The 25,161-nt window shown below is 33.6% G+C and overlaps 1 protein-coding gene across 3 annotated transcripts; it reads right to left on the bottom strand.

Annotated features, from left to right (window-relative positions):
- Nucleotides 1-299: 299 nt before the first annotated feature.
- Nucleotides 300-20,140, bottom strand: LOC136040243 (uncharacterized). Of its 3 annotated transcripts, none has more exons than XM_065724449.1 (3): nt 20,040-20,140; nt 5,981-6,233; nt 300-4,727 (listed from the first exon to the last, which is right to left on the bottom strand). In XM_065724449.1, exon 3 carries the CDS (start codon nt 4,641-4,643, stop codon nt 300-302), a length of 4,344 nt encoding a protein of 1,447 aa, XP_065580521.1. In that variant the 5' UTR covers nt 4,644-4,727; nt 5,981-6,233; nt 20,040-20,140. The 3 variants fall into 3 exon arrangements, with proteins under 3 accessions (XP_065580521.1, XP_065580523.1, XP_065580524.1); XM_065724451.1 differs by having other exon boundaries at nt 5,642-6,233; nt 20,040-20,134; XM_065724452.1 differs by having other exon boundaries at nt 6,058-6,233; nt 20,040-20,134.
- Between the last annotated feature and the right edge of the window lie 5,021 nt (nt 20,141-25,161).

The following is a 25,161-nucleotide window of genomic DNA, read 5'->3' as shown; positions in this document are numbered from 1 at the left end:
AATCTATTTTCCTGTGAAGCAATATGCAAAACAGTAAAATCATCGGGGCCTTTAGCATTTATGTCAATTTTTTCATTTTGCAGTAATAATTTCACCACTTCCAAATGACCATGTGCAACTGCTAATTCTAAGGGTGTTCTTCTCTTATTGTCCTTTATGTTAATTTTCGCTCCGCTGCTTAGTAAGATTTCAACAACATTAGTATACCATTTCCTGCGGCTTCATGTAATGGAGTACCTCCTTCGATATTTTGAACATTGACATTAGCATTGTTTGATATTAAAACTTCAGTCGCTTCTTCATGGCCGATGTGCTGTAAAATGTAATGGTGTTGACCCATCAGTAGTAATAGCATCAACAGTAGCTCCACAAGTTATTAGAAGATTTATTATCTCTGTGTGACCTCCTATAGCAGCAGAGTGTAATGGAGCAGTGGGATTATTTTCAGTACACCTAATGTTAATACAGGCCTTATTTTTTAACAACATCTCTACAGTATCCTTAAAACCAGACAGGGCTGCCAATGAAAGGGCCATACAACCCTCTGTATTAACTTCAGCTCTATTTTCTATTAAAACTTTGACAATCTCCTTATTATTATTCTTAATAGCAGAGATCAATGGTGTTATCTTGTTGCATTTAACGTTAACATTGGCCCCATTTGCAACCAGAATTTCAACTATTTCCTTGTGACCTCTTTCTACAGCAATAGTTAAAGGTGTGTATTCACTTCTATCTGTAATAGTATTCATATTAACTTCAGCTTTATTTTTTATTAAAAGGTTAACTGCATCTTTGTGGCCCCCTAGGACAGCTGCATATAATGGTGTAAGACCAAATTCTGCTTTAGCGTTTACTTCAGCCTTGTTTTCAATCAAGGAAACAATGCCATCTAAATTGCCATTGCTAGCAGCTACATGTAACGGTGTCATTTCATTATTAGATTTATCACTGACTTCAGCTTTTTTTTGTAAAAGAAGGTCAATGACATCTCTGGTGCTGCTCACAGCAGCTACATGAAGTGCTGTATTACCATTAATGTCCTGAGCTCTAACTTGAGCTTTATTTCTTAATAAGAGTTCAATAATATCTTTGTGACCATTCAGAGCAGCTATATGTAGTGGGGTTTCTTTTGTTTCGGTTTTATGATTAATTTCTGCTCCTTTGCTTATTAAAATCTCAGCAATTGCCTTGCACCCACTCATTGCTGCGTAGTGTAATGGCGTAGAATTATGTTTATCTTTAGCACAAAGTGTGGCCCCATACTCAAGGAGAGTTGCAACTATTTTTACTTGACAACTCAGTACTGCCAAATGTAGTGGTGTTAGACCATCCACAGTGGCAATATTAGCATTTGCATTATTTCTTAGTAAGGCTGATACAATTTTGTCATGTCCATCTTCTGCTGCATAGTGTAAAGGAGCCTTATTATAGCCTTTATCAACAGCATCAATGTTAGTTCTATACTCTATTAAAATATCAACTATATGTTCGTGACCATTTTCTGTGGCATAATGTAATGGTGTACAACCTTCAATATTTGCAGCATTTACATCTGCTCCCATTTGTATTAAGGCCTTTACTACATCAATGTGACCGTTTAATGCTGCTAAATGTAACGGTGTTGCATCTCTGTCGGTTCTGGCATTAACGTCTGCCCTATTTTGAAGGAAAAAATTCACTAGCTCAAAATGACCTCTTTGTGCAGACCAGTGCAATGACGTGAAGCCACCCTGAATCTCGTTAATGTCAACACTCGCTTCTTTTTCTAGCAAAATCTTAGCAACATCAATATAATCGTTTCCTACTGCATAGTGTAAAGGTGGATTACCACTATAATCTTTGATATTAGTACTAGCATTATTTTTCAGTAGAACTTCAACAACATCTTTGTGACCATTTTTAGCTGAAACATGTAGTGCAGTTTTGCCATAGTTATCTGGATTGTCAACTGATAAACCTATTTTTCTTATGAGAAGTTCAACAATATTTTTCTTTCCATGTACAGCAGCAACATGAAGAGCACTTTGTCCATCCACATCTTTGATGTGGACATCTATATTTTGACCAGAGATAAACTTTATAGCCTCAAGACTGGGTCCTTGAGCAGCAAAATGTAGTGCTGTCAATGAATTAGTACTTCTACCATTGATATCTGCTCCTTTTCTGAGACAGCTTTTTAAGTCTTTAAGATTTCCTATTTTCAATGCAGCAAACATAGCTTGCTGATTAGATATTATAGTAAGGCTCTGATCATATTTATTTTTCAGTTTGGGAGGATTGTGCTTTACCGACTTGCCAAATGTTATGTTAGTTTTTCTTACATTTTCTCTAATAAGATTTTTAGCGTTTGAAATAACTGCTACTGAGGGATCAGATGACAAAATATCAACTATATCATTATGATGGGCCAAGTGATTTCTCAAACATTTTCCAGTTAACAAAGGAGTGTTTTCATCTAAAAAAAATAAACTGTTTTCCATATGTTTCACTGATTTAGTTAACATAGACAGTATATCGAGAACAAGCATTTCTACAACTACTTGCAACTTTTTATTCTTTCTGTAGGAAGGAAGCTTTTCTGTTAAGCTAGGAAATAATGCGTTACTTCTTAAAATACCTTCTAGTTCAGACAACTTATGTTCAAGCAAGCTATTATATTTTTCGACTGTTACATTATAACCCTTCCTTTGTTTACATTTTTTAACAAATACACCTTTATCATTCAACCTATCTCTTAGTTTTTCAAGCCATGTAAGGTCACTTTGTCCAAATTCGACTGTAGAAAAAATCTGATAAATCAAATATTTTAGTTCACTTATGTTATCTTCTGGTGTTCTTGACCGAACACTAAGATAAATTTCCCTGAATAGTTCGGAAATGCCTTTCAGATTTTGAGACTCTAATTGGAAAGGAATATTCTCTAGTATTTTATTTGCGGAAAACTTCATTCCTCTAATAACATTATGGTCAATCTTAATTGTGTTCAAAATGGAAAATAGGCTCTTTAAACGTATAATTGCCATAGATGGGTCAGTGCTGATATTCTTTGATTTATTTTCCACCAAATTTCGAATGCTATCAATTTGATCAAATAGCCGTTTTTCATGATCCGTCTTGTTACTTATAGTGTTCCTAAATTTTTGAATGAGTTTTTCGAGCTTGTCATGTTCTATCGACTTAAAACACTCTGTAAATAGTTCATCTGTTTCATCAAATTCAACTCTAGTAAAAATTCTTGCAACTTCTTTTATGTCTTCCAGGCTTTCACTTTCTTTAATTTTAACTAGCAACGTTCTGATCAATTGTATTTTTTTGCTTTGAAAAATGTCAGTAATTACATCATTGATTCTTTTAAGATCATTTTGAACCCCAACAAAAAAGTTGACATTAGGATTATCCTCAATCTCTATTCTCTTTGAGAGTGAGTATGCATGTGATAAGCAATTACGTAAATCAATGACGATTTTTCTTGTGTCCCTTGGTAATGACAGAAGAAGAAGTTCACATGTAGTCTCAGATAATTTTGGAGATTCTAGAGTGTTTTTTAAATGTTCACCCGTAAATTGTAAGGCCCTTGCAATAATCAATTTCCCTTCCTTTTGGTTAAGATCAGCAGATAATGTTAATTTTATGTAATCACTTATTTTCTTTAAGGAATGAGTATCTCTAATTTGTTTATAATCGCTATACAGTTCTCCGAATTGAGGACAGTTGCTAAGGATCCCTGCGACAACTCGCTCACGATTTATGTTTGGGAGTTTAACAAGTGTTTCTATGTCCACAGATGCCAGATGATCTTTTTCCTCTTTAAGCTTCTCAGCAAAATTTTCTAGGTGGTTAAGCATTTTGTTTTTATTTAAAGTGACATTGAGGAATAAATTGATTTCATGTCGTTTTATGTGAGATGCAACAAAACCGATTAAACAAAATTCTATTTCTTCCCAAGGCAGTCTTTCGTAGGTACATTTCAACTGTCGCTTTAATATTTGAATATTCTGAGCAATAAACTTTGCTACAAATAAAAACTTTTCATCTATTTCTTCTCTTTGATAGTATTCAGCTGTTAACAAGATAATATTTTGAAGTACTAATTCAATCCGCTCTCTTGTGTTATTTAGACTACTCTCGACACTCTTATCTTGTTCAGAAAAACTAGATAAAAAACGGAGGTCTATTAACTTATTTTCAACAAAAGTTTCTATCTCTTCTGACAACAAAACATTTTGAAGTCTTAATTCCTCGTAAGCTCGTGAAAGAATTTCATCTAATTCACTCAAATGAACAGCAAAGTAATTTCCAGGCCATTTTTCAATGAGTGTGTCAAGAAGTTTCACATTACAAGATCGTATAGCATAATAGAAGGCATTATGGCACGTTTCATCCTTATCACTTGGTACTATTGCAGCTTCTCTTGCGCCAAGAGAGAAGCTACTGAGAATTTTACCATTACTGCTAAGTAGATATTCTAAAATATTCACCTTATTATGTTCACAAGCCAAAATAACTAAATTGGTACTCCCAAAAGGGTTGTTAAAACTGAGTAGCTCCCTTGTTTTTTCCAGGTTTCCTTCCCGAACCGCATTAATTAAACAGTAATTTATATCTTCATTGATCATCATAGTTACTTTCAGCTTTGACATCAGTTATTCACTGTTATCTAATTTGTTAGGAATACTGTCCTTGAACTGAACTTTCTTTGAAATATGGATTTCGTCTGTTATCCTCTAGAAAGAAAGAAAAAACAACTGCATTATATACAAACACATCTAATACCACACATATTGCAATACTTTAATATTGCACACAACAATGGATGAACTAAAAGGAAGGCTGATTGTTTAGAGTTACCTAAAATTTAAATTATAGCTTAGGAATTTTGTTTCAAAATAAAAACCAAAGTAATCAACATTTCATCAACTAACGAGCAACAGAATTGTAATGACAAGCAAAATAGCTGGATTTAATAAAATATTTTTCAGACTATGTCTTCATAGGATAATTAACGAGCAATGTTGGTGCTATATATTGTTTATTTGTTTCTTCTATTTAAAAATAAATAACGAAAAGAAGCAATAATAAAGTGTAAGATGATTAGATACATAAGCAATGTAAAAAGAGAAATTAAAAACGAGCGGAAATTACTATGACTGAATAAGTAGAACCTAAAATGCACAGAAATTGAAAAAAAAAACTTAATAGTTAAACCTACAAAATTAACTTTAATAAAAATTAAATTAACTTAAAGACAAACTAATAGTTACACTAATTACTTAAACTTAAAAAGAAGAGATAAAACTATGATTAAAATAATATTACCTATAAAGAACCAAAAAAAGACAAGTGAGAATAGAGTTGCCGTCCAATCCAACTTACACAAGGCTATTGTGTTAATATTGTTTCTCTGAGAAACAAAATATACTCGTATCAACTTTACTTTTCATTGTAAAACTAAATGATTATCAAAACTCCTGTTTTATAGGTCATTTTTGGAACCCTGTCGATTCTATTACGTAAAAATAACGGGAAATAGATTTTCCCCTGTTTTCCTTTCATATGAAATCGCAGTTTTTGTTGCGCCAAGAGAGAAGCTACTCGGAATTTTACCATTACTGCAAAGTAGGTATTCTAAAATATTCACCTTATTATGTTCACAAGCTAAAATAACTAAATTGGTACTCTCCAAAGGGTTATGAAAACTGAGTAGCTCCCTCGTTCTTTCTAGGTTTCCTTCCCGAACCGCACCAAGTAAACAGTAATTTATATCTTCATTGATCATTATAATTACTTTCGTCTTTGACTTCCGTTGTTCACTGGTAACTAGTTTGTTAGGAATACTCTCCTTGAACTGAACGTTCTATACGTTCTGAACGAATACTGAACTTAACAAATACGGCAATATAGCGGTTTCTCTTATGAATAAAAAGGAATTACGGTAAATGTTACCATTACTACTAAGTAGATGTTCTAAAATGTTCACCTTATTATGTTCACAAGCTAAAATAATTTTATTGCTACTCTCAACAGAGCTATTATCATTGATTAACTCCCTCGTACTTTTTAGGTCTCCTTGACCAGCAGCTTCAATGAAACGGTAGTTTATATCCAGATTGCTAAGCATTGTTACTTTAGTCCGTGACTTAAGCTTTCAGAATATTTGCTTCCATTAATTTAATAAGAATGCTGTCCTTGAATTGAATCTTCTTTTCACAATTAATGCCGTATGATATCCTCTAGAAAGAAAAAAACAGTGCATAATATATGAACACATTGAAATACCACAATAATTCCAATGCATACATTTAATGCATGCAATTTTGCATTAAATCATGGTTTGCTAATGCATTTTATCAAATCATTTTGCATTTAAAAAAAGCCATATCTTTCATTGCTGTTTTGAAATCAGCAATTGCACTCCCAGCCAAAGGCAGTGAATCAAGTAACGCCAACCATTGATCAACATGCGAAAAAGTTCTTAAGGGTTTAACATTTAAAATGTAGACTGATTATTCCAAATTTTCCAAATAGAAAATTTATCACTGTTTAAATAGCTAGTGAACAACGAAATCTGTCATTTAAAATCATTTAGCTTTTCAAATCAGCCATAAATCTTCTGGCTGATTTAAAATGGCGAATAATTATTGAAAATTTACATAAAATTAAAGTTATAACCATTATTAACTTTACACTCTTAGCTCGAAAAATTAAATACAATTTTGATAATGTTGCAACAACTAATGAGTAACAGGATTGTATCAATAAATAAAGATACATAAATTAAATTAAAAGATACTCTCCATTTCAAGGACACCATGGGTACCCCGGTTGTCAAAAATGTGTATCTACAACATTCCATGAAAGGCAAAGCACTCTAAATAGAGCTCTTCAGGGGATGTTAAGAGAGGGATTAGGATTAATTAACAGATACTCCTTGCATCCAAGTCATAAAAAGAACGAAGTTGAACTTTTTCAAGAATAACTAACGCTTATGTGAAAATCGCAAATTAAAGGGTTTACAGATTCAGATATAGAGAGTGCTAAATGATTTCTCTGTTGTATATTTTTTTTTCTTTCAATTGTGATGTCAATTTGTAGAAATTCCAATAGTAATTATATTGAATAAAGCCAGAGACAATATTAAGATAATCTTATGCATAGTAAGAAATTAAAATAGAATTTCTTTAGTATGTTTTTGTTTCATTATTAAAAAAATTGAACACTGGAGAAATAATAATTATTATTATCAGTAATAGGCTTTGGCAATACAGAACGACGAGAAACAGATTAAGAAGCTTACTGAAAAATGTATTTTTTTTTTAATCATAAATTGAGGTTAGCAACATATGAAACGTTGGTAAAAACTTCGTATTAATGTAGATAACAGACCAATTTTAGAATCAGCAACATTTTATTTGCTATCAAAACAGCAAGATGATGAATTTAGTACCTATAAATTCAGCACTATTTCATTTTTATTAGATGAATATTCAACGTAGTATAACAGAATTCAAGAGCAGTTAGTGAAGTTTCTAAGTCAATGGACCGGTAACTTGCTTTAAACATGAAGTTATCATTTTTTTAGTATAAATATAATTCGTTTTCATTTTGATACATTAGTGACTGTACTGATGATGATTGCCGACTTTGATATCGAAATATTTAGAGCCTTTCTTTATATTTTAGTTTCACTGTTCTCTGTTTTTTTTTCTTTCTCTGTTTTTCCTTACTTTCACTCTTTTTCCGCGTCACTGTCGTCTACTTGCTCCGCTAATACGTCCAGCGTGCTGAAAAGTATGCGGGTTGGTTACAGAAAAATTTCACCAAATTTCTGGTTTTGCTTTCCTCCTTCGCAAGAAGGATACAAAGAAAATTTGCTAAGGATATTTTAAGTATTGTAAGTATTTGCTATGTCTGCTTTGGTGGTATCGGACCCACACAGTCGTTTCTAAGTTTGACACCGTTGATATGCCCTCGCGACTGAAACAATTATCTACAGATATATCTCATAAAACTCAGCAAATGATTGGTGTTTTTGACCCTCTTTGGCCATTTTTTGAATTGAGGTAATTTATATATGTAGTAGAACCGTATGTTTTTGATTGTTTTTTCCTGTTTTTCTTTTTTCGTATATTTACTCCACAGTTTTATGTATTTTTTGGGTTATAAATAAATTAATATTATTATTATTATTACTGTCCAATAAAAGGACATGTCCGAATTTATAATTATTATTTATTTCGTCATAGAAAAGGCAGTGTGGCCATGAAAAAAATAATAACATGATTACTTGCATTTTCAAATAAATGGAAAATACTAAAAAAAATCAAGTGAAACTTAAAACGTAAACAAATTGCTGCATACAAGAGTTTGGACCCCACCCAATTGTAAACCTTCCAAAGTCTAGTGTTCTTTACACTTTATTAAAAACAAGATATATTAATTTGAATCAAGAATTAACGAGATTTCAAGGAATAAATATCTATCATTTGCTAAATATTCAATTCAGTTTCTTTAATTTCTTCCGGTTTAATTATGCTAAATGTTTGATTTCTTGTTTATGCAATAATTTTGAAAAATGAAGCCTTTTGTGAAAAAGACAAATGTTTTTCAATGAACGCAAATGACACAGTTTTTTTAAGGATTTGCACTTAGGAAAAGGGTAGTAACCATAATCTTGTTAATACTTATTTCTGTTCGTTTTAGAATTGATTCGAGCAATCGTTTAAATTTTTCTTCGTTTTAGGATCTAATTATTAATTTATATCATAACCTGGTACTTTAATCTTTGATGTAATTATTTATTTTATTTTCTATTTGCTTTGGGTTCGAATTAATCTCTGGCAGTATTTATGGTCGGCTGAAGTTTGAATTCTTGAAAAACTTCAATAGTGAATGGCTTAAGCTTTAAACGACTCAAATCTCACTTCTTTTTCAATTTCTTTTTAAAAAATTGATCAAATTTAAAAGCTTAGCATTTACTTATATATACTTTATTTCCATTTCTTTCTTCAGCAACGAAGATGACCTAGCAAAGATTTTGCAAAATATTTGCTTTCTCTTTTTTTGTGACTGTTTTTCAACTTGTCAAAAATCATCCATGTTTTGGCTTTTTAATTTTGTTCTTGCGTATATTTTGTTTTCATAATTCATGTATCTATTGAAAATTAATTTACTTTAAAAGGTTATTTTTGTCCTTCTCTTTTTTGAGCGTCAAAAATGACTTGACGAAAGATTTTTCCCAAAATATTTGCTGGTCCTTTAGTGTTTTTTTCTTCTTTATTTTTTTCGTCTTCCACTGGATGTATAGCAGCTGAGGTCTTAAATTATAAGTCTGTTAAACAAAAAAAAAACAAGTATAAAAACAAGAATGAAGTCAAAAGTAAATACGTAACCTTACAACAGCAAGCTAACTTATAAAGCTTTTCAGAGTCTTTCACGAGCTGTGATATTAGTAAATTTCAGTGTACCATTAAAATTATCTTAAAAGGCAAGGCATAAAAATAAATATTATCTTCAGAATAGTTAAGTCATTAAACAGCATACAAAGATATTTTACTGATTTGTCAGGTATTATCTTGGTTCCACCTATTATTAATCGAAATAAAGAACAAATGAGCCAAATTATAAACTCTGGAAATCTGGTTATTTCTCTTTATCAAACAGTTCGTGGTAACGAACTGTAGTAAGGAGCGACCCGGCTCAATAGTAACCAAAACTCTAAAAAATGGAATTTTGATACCAATAGCTACATCAAAAGAATTGCATTTTAATGCTGGTTTTAGATATATAAGTTTCATCAAGTTTAGTCTTACCCATCAAAAGTTACGAGCCTGAGAAAATTTGCGTTATTTTAGAAAATAGGGGGAAACGCCCCCTAAAAGTCATAGAATCTTAACGAAAATCACACCATCAGATTCAGCGTATCGGAGAGCCCTAATGTAGAAGTTTCGAGCTCCTATCTACAAAAATGTGGAATTTTGTATTTTTTGCCAGAAGGCAGATCACGGATGCGTGTTTATTTGTTTTTTTTTTTTTTTTTTTTTTTTTTTTCTTTTTTTCCCAGGGGTGATCGTATCGACCCAGTTGTCCTAGAATGTTGTAAGAGGGCTCATTCTAACGGAAATGAAAAGTTCTAGTGCCCTTTTTAAGTAACCAAAAAAATTGGAGGGCACATAGGCCCCCTCCCACGCTAATTATTTTCCCAAAGTCAACGGATCAAAATTCTGAGATAACCATTTTATTCAGCGTAGTCGAAAAACCTTATAACTATGTCTTTGGGGACGACTTACTCCCCCGCAGTCCCCGTGGGAGGGGCAACAAGTTACAAACTTTGACCTGTGCTTACATATAGTAATGGTTATTGGGAAGTATACAGGCGTTTTCAGGAGGATTTTTTTGGTTTGGGGGAGGGGTTGAGAAGAGGGGGATATGCTGGGGGAACTTTCCTTCGAGAATTTGTAATGGGAGAAGAAAATTTCCATGAAGGGAGAGCAGGATTTTCTAGCATTATTTAAAAAAAAAAACAATTAGAAAATAAAAGTGAAAAAGCTTTTTCAGCTGGAAGTAAGGAGCAGCAATAAAACTTAAAACAAACAGAAATTATTACCCATATGAGGGTCTCACCTCCTTCTAATACCTCGCTCTTTACGCTAAAGTATTTCCAGTAATTTCAACTACTTATTCTACGGCTTTTGTGATTCAGTGGGTCATTCTTAATGAATTGGGATAAAATTTAAGCTTTAGTGTAAAGAGCGAGGTACTGACGATGGGGCGAATCCCCTCATATATGTAATAAAAACATGAGAATACAAAAGTTATTTACGTAAGCTAATTTATAAGTTACGTAAATCTTTTACCAATAAAAAAATTCGTAAAAAATTAAAAGTTCTAGTTGCCTTTTTAATTAACCAAAAAATCGGGGGGCAACTAGGCTTCGTCCCCCGCTCTTTTTTTCTCAAAATCATTCGATCAAAATTATGAGAAAGCCATTGAGCCAAAAAAAAAATATGCAAATTTCGTTTTGATTATTCCTCTGCGGAGAGCCAAAATCAAAACATGCATTTGATTCAAAAACGTTCAGAAATCAAATAAAAAAAACAAGTTTTTTAACTGAAAGTAAGGAGCGACATTAAAACTTAAAACGCACAGAAATTACTTCGTATATGAAAGAGGCTGCTTCCTCATCAACGCCCCGCTCTTTACGCTAAAGTTTTTTACTGTTTTAAAAAGAAGAATTGAGAGAAAGAGTCAAACTTTAGCATAAAGAGCGGGGCGTTGATAAGGAAGCAGCCTCTTTCATATACGAAGTAATTTCTGTGCGTTTTAAGTTTTAATGTCGCTCCTTACTTTCAGTTAAAAAAACTTGTTTTTTTTATTTAATACATAATAATGGAGCATCTTAAGTTATGTTACAAATTCCTAAGTGAATCTGTAGTCCTAATACTTTCAAGATTGGCTCACTTCAATTTTGTCAACAAAAGCACTATATAGTATCCTTTTCAGACCAAAAATGAAAGTCAATCATTGGACTGAGGTCATCGTGCAGAAGTGATGCTAAATTCAACGGAAAAGGAAATCAAAGAACAATACAAAAATGTATTATTTTCATGCTGTTAATAATGTCCTTAAATGGTTCACTTTTACTGTACCGAAAGTCCTATATTTTTTGTGTTAGTATAGTCTTTAAATGGTTCACTTTTACTGTACCAAAACTTCTATATTCCTTGTGTTTTCAGTAAATCACTAGTTTTCTATAATCCTACAATCATAGGAATATATCAAAGAAGAACAGGCGTTGTTAAAAAAAATATTTATTTGTATTGTGGTGTTAAGAGAGTGTTAAATTTTCTTTCTTGAATTCCTGCTAAATTTGATTTTTCACATTATGTATACCTCAACACAATGAAATACTATTCAAAAACTCTACTTACTCCCGTTACCCGTTTGAAGTTCTCGATTATCGATTCCTTAGAGAGGTGGAGATTCAATGAGTATTTTTAATGGTATATAATCATTAGCCCTAGAGTAGGACATAAATAATAATTGCCTTAGAAATAATACCAGAAATTCAAAAAAATTAAACACCAAAATTGAAAACAAAACAAAATTCAAACACCCAATTAAAATAATGAGACAATTGCTTCCTGAAAAATTCCGTTTTAACTCCTCTCCAGCCTATCGGCTTGTTGAAATTCTGGGCACTTATGAAGAGGATGGTCAAAGACTGGGGTCCCCTTGAGTGGTCAGAGAAAGGGTTGGATTTGAGAAGCAGTTTGACAAAGGTTGGGGACTCTCTGCAGCGGGACACTCAGTAGAAAGGTCAAAAGAGGCATTTCAAAGAAATAAATGTTTCATTGTTTTAAGATTTAGTGTGTTGAATCTTCTTAGTGTCTTTTTAGTGTGATTTGGTGAGTTTTTTGGGTTATATATGAAGCCGAAAAGTAATGTTGTGAGTTAGAAATATGTGTGCTCCAATTAAAAAAAAAAAACAGATTTAAGGGGAATATCAAGAATCGAGCTTGGTCTGGATTAACAAAATAAATTCTTTTGAATTGTATTTGGGTATTCATAAAATCGAAATGTAATGTTGAGAGTGAAAAAGATGTCTTTTTAAAGAAATAGCTATTTAATTTATTTTGTAATGATTTAGTGTATTTTTTTTTAATTCAGTGTTTTGAATATTGATTTTTTTCAAAGTTTGATGTTTCATTTTTTGTTTAATATAATTTTAGTTTTAATTTTTTCTCGTTCATGTTCTTGTATAGTTTGTAAGGGAAGAATGATTGAATTCTTGTTCTAGTGCTGTTGATGGTTTACCATTATATATACTCATTGAATCGCTGCCTCTTTAAGAACTCTATAATTAAGGACTATAAATGGGTACCGAACACTTTATATAATTTACATGCTTTGTTCTTTAATTCATAATGCTTGGCCTTGGGGCATAAATAGTCGAAAATAATGTTGGAAGTAAAAAAGATGTGTTCCCCAATTTTTAGTGCAGGATCTCGGAGGAAAAAAAATACCAATTTTTTCTGAATTAATAAAATAAAGCCTTTTGAATAGTATTGTGGTATAAATAAATATGAAAAGTAATTTTGGGAGTGTAAAGATGTGTAATCCAACTTGAAAAAGCGGATTTAGGAAGAATATCAAGAAACGAATTTATTCTGAATTAATATCATAAACCTTTTTGAATGTTATTTATGAATTATTAGTATGTTCTGAACTAGACACTATACAATGTCTCAGTACACCCCATATCTCTCAATTGAGTGTTTACATATGCCTCCCATCTCTCAATAGAGTGTGCTAGTGTGTCCTCTATCTGTTAACGAAGTGTCTCAGTATGCCCCCTATCTCTGAATGCAAAGTCAATAAATCCACTATGCTCTAATGCAATGTGTATATTTCCCATATAATCCAATACACTGTATCAAAATGCTCCAATACAATGTATCAAGAATATTAATATGATTTAATCTAGTGAGTTGAGGACTCTGCTATGGCGCAATGCAATGTTCTGAACACTTCCCTTTTTTTCTAACGATATCGTGAGGATTCCACTAGTTTCCCTTAAAATGTCACGAGGACTCCACTATTTCCCTATGAAAAATCGTAAAGACAAAACTGGCTAATTTTGACAAAACATAAAAATGCGAAGAAGTAAAAAACCGAGGACAATAACAATTAGTGACAAAACTAAAAACTAACATTAACAGCCAGTGATCCCTTGGTAGATGACAAAAAACTTTTCACTGTTCAATAATATGTTCCAAAATTGAGTGACAAACTGGGAAGAATCCTTAAGAATCTTAACTTTAATGTCACATTTAAAAATATAAATACAATACAGAGATTTTTCGACTGCGACAAAAATAAAACCAGCCCCATTCTGGGTAGCGGTGTTTACAGAATTCCCTGTTCTTGTGGTTATTTTTATGTTAGTAGATACCAACAGCAATTAGTGGAGAGGCTATTGGAAGGCAGGTCGTTAATCAAATTGAAATGGGGTTACGCCAAAGGCCGGAGACTTTTGATTCCACCTTGGCTCAACGTGTCTATGACATCCTAAAACATTTCATTGTGTTTGATAATACCTCCATTATTATTCCTGTTGAAGGGCTCATCCAAGATTTCAGGAAGGCAGTTGAAATAAAGAAGCACATTCACGTAGAAGTCGCCCTCAATAGAGATACTGGAGATACTTTTCTAAGCTCCATTCATGATGAAATAATTAACTCCGATCGTTTTTATATCCATCCACAAAATTATGTTTCGCAATCAAATTGAATCCTTTATAATACCCATCCTGGCAAGCTATCAGCCTTTAAATGTACTTTATGTAAGATGAAACTGCGAAATGTCATTTAGTCTTGTATTTTATTCAATTACCCATTTACTTTTATTGTGAAAGGGTCATCTTATTTTAGTTCTGTGTTTGTTTTAAGGTTTGTATCTCTTATACATACAACCAAGGACGTCCCGACGGTAAAGACCCTGAAAATGTAAAATCTCTTTTCAAAGCAGCATAAGGTAATCCCAAATAAGTCACTATTGGCGAAGACTGGAAAATAACACCATTGCCACAATCGAAAGTCGCCCTGACATTATCCTCTAAGCAATTTACAACAAGAAATTGACATTTTTCAAAACTGATAGAAAGGCCCAAATATTCTAAATAAATAATTAAAATATTAAAATTAGAAACAAGACTAGACTTGGATCGGCTTAGAAGGATAATGTCCTCAGCATATGCAACGTAAGTCACATTTCAAGATAATGAAACAAAAGAGCGAGGAAGAAAATTAAGGGCATTAGCTTAACATGAATTGAATATAAAAGGAGAAATTATTCCTCCTTGTCTAACTCCTCTACCCACTTGAATTAATTTGGACTGAGCTAAAGACGAACTCAGACAAATACGGATCTTTAATCCAGAATACCAGGAGGGAAGGACTCGAATGACAGCTAGGGGCAATCCGGCAAGGATTAAAGCGAGCAGTGAAGATGCATCAGAATTGTTATCAAAGGCTCCTTTAATATCAACCAAGAGGGTGTATAGTGGTTGATTAGAAATTCCCGCTTCTTCAATAACTTTGCTGAAAGATGCATGGGTGTGGTCACATCACAAACGTCTCTTGAAACCAAATTGATTAGAACCAATGTCCAGAATTTCAAAAGGATCCTTCAAACACAACTCAAACACTTTCCCAATCGTAGAACCCCTAGTAATTGACCTCAAGGAACTACAAGATGACAAGTCTTTCTTCCCGCTCTTAGGAATAGACGTAACTATGCCAATATAGAATGACAATGATACTAAACAAGTAGTAAGTAAAAGGTTGAAAAATGCCAGTAGAGTAATAAGAAAAGAAGAAAAGTAAGTTTCAGGTGATCAGAAAATACGCCATCATGATCCATAGTCGACTGCGCCTTAAACGTTTTGATAGCTTTACGTAACATATTCTCATATATCCTGTACTCAGTTGAACAATTCTTCAACCTTTCATCTAATTGCGACGCAACACTATTAGAATCATGAGAAGTCAATAACTTAGAAAAATACTTTTCCCACTCTTTTAGCGATGGTGTGGAATTAATAAATATCAGGCGTGTTAGTCCGCCTATTGACTCGGGGAGTTTTCCAAAGGAGATTCTTGTCCTTTTCGTTATCAATGTATGAAGAAGCGTCTTCCATGATCAGTTTATTATGAAGGCGGAACTCCGCTTGGAATTCGGCCTTTCTCTTTTTCATTAGCAAAAAAGCTAGATGTGAGTCTTTAGGTTTACCTAGCGCCTACCATTCCCCATACGCTTGTTTTGCCGCTTTATTAGAATTTACCCAAAAAGGATTGAGGCTCCAAAAAGGTTTTTGCGCGCCCAATCTTATCTTATTAGTAAGAGAAGCTGCTGCAGCACCGTACTTTAAGGAATGGATTAATTCAAAATAAATACAATTAATAGTCAAAGATAGATTACTGTTCATCGCGTCCAAACTATCAGGAATACCAACTTTATCAATTAAAGTCTCAACTCTTTCTTGGTAAAGCGGTTTAAAATTTGGATTGCAATCAACCCGATCAAAAATTTAGGAAGCTTATTACCTGAAATACGAACTGGGGAAGGACGAGAAGGCAAAGGGGGTAAAAGGAACTGAAGCAGCATGTGGTCACAAACGGGGAAATCTTCGATTACACAGGCAAAGGATCACTTGGGTTAGAAGAAAAAACACGATCAAAATTAATTGTACTACCACTTCAATGAATATAAGCAAAATTCTGGGACTTCAGGAAAACAGAAAAATTAGGAAGGCAAGATGATAAAATTGCACCCCGTTCATTCGCTATATTTGAGTCACAGTTACCTTTAGATCAGAACTGAACTTCGATGCATCTTGACAAGGTACCAATGCTATAACACTATCCTTAGTTGCTTGAACATAGTGAATATTTGCACACCCTGTCTTGCGGCAGACAGGATCCTTCAGTAGGAGAGCGGGTGTTTTTTTTTTTATAATTATGGTCTTTAATGGAACAGTCTTTAGTGGGAGAAGTGGCCATTCTTGGAGGGCCACAGTGGGGGGATTGAGATCAAGATCATTACCAGGCGTTATTTTTTTCTCCAAATTAGATTCAATACACTCGAAAGAAGACAGAGTTTTTTCAAGCTTCGTAAACAAGTTTATCAAGCCGGACACTGATGTCAGGCTTTAATACTGGAGATTTTTTGAAGCTCCGTGGGACGATTACAGGCCATAGCATCAATATATATAATCAATATATATTATATATAATCAATATATAAATCAAGTTCTACTATAACACGCATTATGTCCGAGGCGGTAGTCTTTTCAGCTGCTTTCCTCTCCTTTCTTGCAATCTACCAGCTTTACGACAGAGACTTGCGAGCAGCATTTTTGCTACATTCAACTCTTCTAAGCGATAGAATCCTGCCATTGCACGACTTGAAATAGATATTTCATCAACGCTTATTCTGGCTTTCAGTGAATCAAACAGTTCGTGGTAACGAACTGTAGTAAGGAGCGACCCGGCTCAATAGTAACCAAAACTCTAAAAAATTGAACTTTGATATCAATAGCTACATCAAAAGAATCGCATTTTAATGCTGATTTTAAATATATAAGTTTCATCAAGTTTAGTCTTACCTATCAAAAGTTACGAGCCTGAGAAAATTTGCCTTATTTAGGAAAATAGGGGGAAACACCCTCTAATAGTGGTAGGATCTGAACGAAAATGACACCATCAGATTCAGCGTATCAGAGAACCCTACTGTAGAAGTTTCAAGCTCCTACCTACAAAAATGTGGAATTTTGTATTTTTTGCCAGAGGACAAATCACGGGTGCGTGTTTATTTGTTTGTTTTTTTTTTGTTTTTTTTTTCTTTTCCCCAGGGGTCATCGTATCGACCGAGTGGTCCTAGAATGTCGCAAGAGAGCTCATTCTAACGGAAATGAAAAGTTCTAGTGCCCTTTTTAAGTGACCAAAAAAATTGGTGGGCATCTAGGCCCCCTCCCACGCTCATTTTTTTCCCAAAGTCAACGGATCAAAATTTTGAGATAGCCATTTTGTTCAGCATAGTCGAAAATCATAATAACTATGTCTTTGGGGATGACTTACTCCCCCACAGTCCCTGGGGGAGGGGCTGCAAGTTACAAACTTTGACCAGTGTTTACATATAGTATACAGACGTTTTTAGGGGGATTTTATTTTGTTTGGGGGTGGGGCAGAGGGGGGTGGGCTATGTTGGAGGATCTTTCCTTGGAGGAATCTGTCATGGGGGAAGAAAAATTCAATGACAAGGGCGCAGGATTCTCTAGCATTACTATAAGAAAACAATGAAAAATAAACATGAAAACGTTTTTTCAAATGAAAGGAAGAAGTAGCATTGAAACTTAAAACGAACAGAGATTATTACGCATATGAGGGGTTCTAAAAATACTTTAGCATAAAGAGCGAGGTATTTAGGAGGAGATAAATACCTTGCTCTTTATGCTAAAATATTTTTAGTAATTTCAACTATTTATTCTACGTCCTTTCTGATTCAGGGGTCATTCTTAAAGAATTGGGACAAAACTTACGATTTAGTGAAAAGAGCGAGGTATTAACGAGGGTACAAACCCCCTCGTATACATAATAAAAATAAAAGGTTATGAAAGTTTGTTACGTAAGTTAATTCTTAAGTTACGTATATTTTTTACTAATAAAAACGTTCATTAAAAATTAAAAGTTCTAGTTGCCTTTTTAAGTAACAGAAAAATTGGAGGGCAACTAGGCCTCCTTCTCCACCCCTTATTTCTCAAAATCGTCTGATCAAAACTAAGAGAAAGCCATTTAGCCAAAAAAAGAATTAATATACAAATTTCATTTTAATAATTTATGTGCGGAGAGCCAAAACCAAACATGCATTAATTCAAAAACGTTCAGAAATTAAATAAAAAAAAACTAATTTTTTTAGCTGAGAGTAAGGAGCGACATTAAAACTTAAAACGAACAGAAATTACTCCGTATATGAAATGAGTTGTCCCCTCCACAATCCCTCGCTCTTTACGCTAAAGTTTGACTCTTTGCCACAATTCTACTTTTTAAGACAATTAAAAGCTTTAGCGTAAAGAGCGAGGGAGGGGACAACTCATTTCATATACGGAGTAATTTCTGTTCGTTTTAAGTTTTAATGTCGCTCCTTACTTTCAGCTAAAAAAATTAGTTTTTTTTTATTTAATCAAGAGCAAAGAATAATATCGAATTATATGCAAAATTCTTGTCTCTGACACAAACGTCTTATCAAAATCGCATGCATTGAGCGGCTGACTTGTGACGTCACAAGCCGGGGGCAAAAGCTCCAGGGATGTAATTCGGCCAAAAATTAAATATGAGAGTGAAAAGGAATTTACACCATCCAGGGAGTAACCCCCTGAACAACGGCTTAGGATGCAATCATGCCGAAAAATTAAGGTTGAAAAAAAGAGTGTTCACGCTATTCAGATAGCAACCTACCTAAAAAGAGTATTGAATGCAAGCCTGTCGAATAAGGTAAGGTTGAGAGTGTTAAAGGAGTTTATGCCAGAAAAGCAGCCCGGGATACTGCTGCAAAGTAAGCTTAAGAGTACAATGGGAGTTTACACCATGCAGAGAGTAACCCTCTGGAAAGTTGCCTTGGAAGCAATCTTGCCAAGAAAGGAAGGTTGAGTTTGAAAAATAGTTTACACCATGCACAAAGTAACCCCCTGAAAAGAAGCCCTGGGTACTAATGAAAAAATATGGTTAAGAGTGAAAAATAATTTTACGCCATACAGAAAGTAAACACCTGATAAGTAACCCGGAATGGATTGTTGCCGAAAAAGTAAGATTGAGAGTTAAAAAGGATATTACGCCTGGTATAGAATAGCCTCCTGAAAAGTAGACTGGGATCCAATTTTCCTCGTAATTCCCTCGTAATTATACAATTTTGCTCGTAAGTATCGATCTTGCTATAGCCAAAACGGCTAGTATTGACATAGCAACAAGCTAGGAAAAACTTTTTTGTACAAGCATATTCATTAATAGACAAACTTATTATTAGAGCTCTTTATTATTAAAACAGTAGTATGTATGCTTCAAAATGATTTGTCTAAGGATTAATTTTACAAACTCATAAACAAATACGTTTCAGGAGACTATGTTCACTTATGTTAAAATTCGAATTGGCTCTTAGGTTAATGGTTAGAAGATATAAGATTTTGTTTACACACAATAAAAACTAAGCGTCATGATTGTTCCTAGCAGAAAGGTTGGGATCTAAAAAAACGGCTAGTATAGTGACACTAGCAACTAGTAAAGCTATAATTTCTTTGCTTGGGCAGTAAACTTCTATCAGTATTGCTGCACCAAAAAAATAACATTTCCAAAAAAATAAAATAACCAAAAAAAGGTAACACTTGTGTCTGACTATAGTTTTCTAAGGAAGGAGCAATTTTCATGTGCATGTCGCTTGATCCTTTTCTTTTATATTAAAACCCAAATAGGAAAAATTGAACTTACAGTTTGACTAGTTAATGTTGCCGGATACTTCCTTCTAAAATACAAATTGCTGGACGAAAGAACTTCTACTAGATTACAGGAAAGAGAGCAAAAATAAAACTGTTTATTTTCTGAAGTAATTTCAGTGCAAGATTGTAAGTGATAAGCATATTTTTGGATAAAAGATAACACTGTTTATTTTATTTTGCGTGAATTTGTTAATACTTTTAAAGCAAGATTGTAAATGATAAACATTTACTTATTTTGTGAATTTTAAATGAAACAGCAGGCACTTGACACTAACAGTTTGACTATAGAGCCCTTTCTAATTTTTCTCAAATATGAATCTCTATTAATTTATTACTGATGGCTACTTTTTGTACCGAGCCATTTCTTATTTCAATGCAATATTTTTTTTTTTTGGTTGCTGATAATACTTATACGATTCACTTTTGAGTCAACTACTAACATTTTTTATGCGAGCCATTGTTATATAGTCTCCTACAAGTGGATCCAAGACCATTGACAATTGATAGAGGCTTTTTTAAAATTTGTTATCCTTACATTTTTCCTGTAGTGCTGTTCTCCTGTAGTGCTGCAGACCTTCAAAAAATCAAATACTGTGAAATTATATTTAAATACAGCTGTTGCAAAATTGTATATAAAATTTACTATTTATGAAGCTTTTGTCTTCTATGGCTTACCTCTTCTTATATAGTTCTTTATGGCTTATCTTCCTTTTTTATGGTTGATTGGTCCAGAATACTAAATATTTAAAGGTTCCTCGAATTGAAAGCCATTCAGGGCTTATAAATAGAAGAAAACAAGACATAATCAAAAGTTTCTTCCCTTACATAGTGAAGTAGGTTGGTGAAGGTCGTTCAATACCTTAAACGATCATCCTATCTCGTCCATTAGATTTTTTTTTTTAATTTGCGTGACTAAACTAATCAGAATTTATTGGACCATATCATAATTTGTAAAGCATAGATAAGAGATGCAATAAAAAACCCAGAAAACTAACACTTAATATCCCAAAAATCTTGTAAAAAAACATTCAATGTCTCCAGTTTTATTTCAGACATAAGTATTCAGATTTATTAAAACTTACAATATAAAAAAGCGTAAATTTGTTTTTTTTTCTTGAATTGAGTAGAATTTTTTTTAAGTTCAATAATTGACATTCCCATAAAATATTCTAGTATAAATGCTTGCAAATCATTAAAAATCAGCTTAAAAAAGTATTATTGAATGAATTTATAGCTTTTCGAGCTTTCTGTTGTGCTAATTGCTTTGATGGTTAATCTTTGCAGAGACAGCAGGTATATTGTTTATGCTGTATATGGATTGTATAGACAGCGTTTTGCTTAACAATTAGTAAGAGATTTTAGATTTCGTATGTTATAACATGGAATTTTTTAATGGTTTTCTATGGATGTAAAAATTATTATGAGATTTCAGGTTTTCAGGCAATGAAAATCGGACAAATTACAAAGCATAAGAAGACACTAAAACTTCTACTATATTCTCTGACTGTTTTCTAGTTTGGAAGGGAGGGCTTTTCGTCTAAATGTGAATTTTAATACCAAGACGCTCCTGCTGTCATTGAGCTATCACTTAAATTCAGAATTAGTTCTAAGGGAGAGATGAAAGGGAATTAAATGTAGAAATTGATGTATAATTACCACGCCCCTAACAAGGATTTCTGTTTTGCATCAAAAATCCGGAATTGATATGCACTTACTTATGATTCCATGGAACAATTGTGGCCTACGGTGTTCCATTCTCATTCAAACCTCCATCTCATGTTCCCATTAGCTCCCTAGGGTGCTCATTAGATCAAATTAAATTAAAAAAACTAGTTTTTTAGCTGAAAGTAAGGAGCGACATTAAAACTTAAAACGAACAGAAATTACTCCGTATATGAAATGGGTTGTCCCCTCTGCAATCCCTCGCTTTTTACGCTAAAGTTTTTAATTGTTTTAAAAAGTAGAACTATGGCAAAGAGTCAAACTTTAGCGTTTAGAGCTGGGGATGGCGGAGGGGACAACCCATTTCATATACGGAGTACTTTCTGTTCGTTTGAAGTTTTAATGTTGCTCCTTACTTTTAGCTAAAAAAACTAGTTTTTTTTAATTTAATTTCTGAACGTTTTTGAATTAATGCATGTTCGATTTTGGCTCTCCGCACATAAATTATTAAAATGAAAATTTGCATATTAATTATTTTTTTGGCTAAATGGCTTTCTCTTAGTTTTAATCAGACGATTTTGAGAAATAAGGGGTGGGGAAGGAACCCTGTTGCCCTCCAGTTTTTTGGTTACTTAATAGGGCAACTAGAACTTTTAGTTTTTAATGAACGTTTTTATTAGTAAAAAGTATACGTAACATAAGAATTAACTTACGTAACAAACTTTTATATTCTTATATTTTTAATATGTAAATGAGGTGGTTTGTCCCCTCGTTAATACCTCGCTCTTTACACTAAATCTTAAGTTTTGTCCCAATTCTTTAAGAATAACCCCTGAATCAGAAAGGCCGTAGAATAAATAGTTTAAATTATTAAAAATACTTTAGCATAAAGAACGAGGTATTTATCTTCTCCTAAATACCTCGCTCTTCATGCTAGGTATTCTTAGAGCCCCTTATATGCGTAATAATCTCTGCTCGTTTTAAGTTTTAATGCTACTCCTTACTTTCAATTGAAAAAAACTTTTTCATATTTATTTTTTCATTGTTTTTTTTGTACAGTAAGGCTAGAAAATCCCGCGCCCTTTTCATTGGATTTCTCTTCCCCCATGGCACATTATTTCAAGGAAAGATCATTGCCACCTCCCCTTAACCCCACCCACAAACCAAACAAATCCCACTGAAAATGTCTGTACACTTCCCAATAACCATTACTGTATGTAAACAATGGTCAAAATTTGAAACTTGCAGCCCCTCCCCCAGGGACTGTGGGGGAGTAAGTCATCCCCAAAGACATAGTTCTGATGATTTTCGACTATGCAGAACAAAATGGCTATCTCAAAATTTTGATGCGTTGACTTTGGGAAAAAATGAGCGTGGGAGAGGGCCTAGGTGCCCTCCAATTTTTTGGTCACTTAAAAAGGGCACTAGAACTTTTCATTTCTGTTGGAATGAGCCTTCTTGTGACATTCTAGGACTACTTGGTCGATACAATGACCCCTGAAAATAAAAGAAGAAAACAAATAAACACGCACCCGTCATCTGTCTTCTGGCAAAAAATACGAAATTCCACATTTTTGTAGATAGGAGCTTGAAATTTTTGCTATAGGGTTCTCTGATAAGCTAAATACGTGAATCGTTAAGATTCTATGAATTTTAGGGGATGTTTCCCCCTATTTTCCAAAATAAGGCAAATTTTCTCAGGCTCGTAACTTTTGATGACAAAGACTAAATTTGATGAAATTTATATATTTAAAATCAGCACGAAATTCCAATTCTTTTGATGTATCTTTTAGCATAAAAATTCCCTTTTTCAGAGTTTCGTTACTATTGAGCCGGGTCGCTCCTTACTACAGTTCGTTACCACGAACTGTTTGAAAATGATACCGAAAGTCCTTTTTTATTGCTCAAAAGTGATTGGAGACCAGCCAGTCATGGGGGGACGGGGATAAGTTTTCATGGAGGTATTTTCCGATTAAGGACTTTCCGCAGGTTGTATTTTTGAAGTTGGGGGGGCACTTTCCATGGGAGGGGGTATTTGCAGCGTGAGGTATTTTCCGGGGAGTTTTTATGAGTGGGGGTGTTTTCTAAGGGGAAATATTTTTGGGAGGACAAACCCTGGCCACAGTTTAGAGCAGTGGTTCCCTGCTAATTTTGGGCCATACCCTACCTAGGTGTTTCAAAAATGTTTACAATTCGTTATTGAAAATTTTTCGTGTATTGCCTGAAAGATTCTTAATAGGCTATATCAGATAAATTTTTTCGAGTTGAACTCCGGGCATACTTTATACTAATAAAAAATACTGTCAGAATATAACATCTTATTGACAATGTATGATGTCATTGCAGTACTATCACGTATCTTTTTTGCTTTTTAAATGCATATGAATGTGACTTCATTCGCATAAAATGTTTTTTTCTAAATTAAGGCTCTGAATAATATCCAGGTTAATGAAGTCCTTCCTGTTGCCCACCATAAATTGCTATGTCCGACCGGTGGGACCTGCGCCCAACGTTAGAGATGACAGGTTTAGAAGAATCAATTTAAAAACTTTTTTGAGAAAACACGTTTTTCAAAGAAAAATAAAGAATTCTAATACACCGAACATGAGTTGAAATAAAGTAAAATATTCTTCCCTGCCTTAAATCTCCATCAATTAAATCAAATCACCACATATCTCCATCAATAAATGAATGAAATTAGAAACGAATAGGAATTATAATAAATAACGAGTCAAACTAAAAACGTCTAGAAATCAACACGAGCATAACACAGCCATCAAGCCTTCTGAAGACTAGGACATAATTTAAACTTTCCTGAAAGAATAGTATTTTAAATGTTTTCAGCTTAACTCCTTGAGTTTAATAACCTTGGAGGATAGATTTTCCAAGGGAGGGTAAGGAAAAAATTTAGGAAGGAAAATCCGTGTTTGTTGAAAATATTGAAATTCGAGTTTTGAAAATTTTTCTGCTAAGCCAGTAGGCTATTCGTTAAATGGAAAACGTGTCGGAAAGACATGGGATCCTCCCATGATGGTGCTCTGTGTCACCATTCAATTTAACCCATTACATGGAAAGGGTTTGTAATTTATGGCATGTGTGAGCACCTCGGTAGGCCCTGTTGAGTGTACATTTGAGTGGCCAACTTCCTCCTCCACCTATATTTGTGGCCCCGGGCAGGGGTACCCCCGTTTCTATTATGAACCCCCCAGGGAAAAGTTCCCCCCTTTGTTCGTACCTTCTATGGAGGCACCCTACATATCTGTAAAGCATTCCCCCATCACCACCTGGGGACACGCTGAGTGGTCTGGAGGACGCCCCTAAAGAGCAGTAGACTCATTAATCTTTTTTCTTTTTTTTTAGTAGAACATGTTTTTAGGAACTTCGCGCTACTTGTTTCACAAGAAGGTATTTTAGCTAAATTAAAATCTAACTCAAAACAGAGTTCGTGGACA

Source organism: Artemia franciscana, chromosome 20 (assembly GCF_032884065.1).
Source record: "Artemia franciscana chromosome 20, ASM3288406v1, whole genome shotgun sequence".
NCBI classification, from domain to species: Eukaryota; Metazoa; Arthropoda; class Branchiopoda; order Anostraca; family Artemiidae; genus Artemia; species Artemia franciscana.
The sequence above is the reverse complement of the archived record's forward strand: the minus strand, read 5'-3'. Positions and strand labels throughout refer to the sequence as shown.

Excerpts from the sequence above, each read along its gene's own strand:
- LOC136040243 (XM_065724449.1), bottom strand. The coding sequence starts at position 4,643 with ATGTCAAAGCTGAAAGTAACTATGATGATCAATGAAGATATAAATTAC.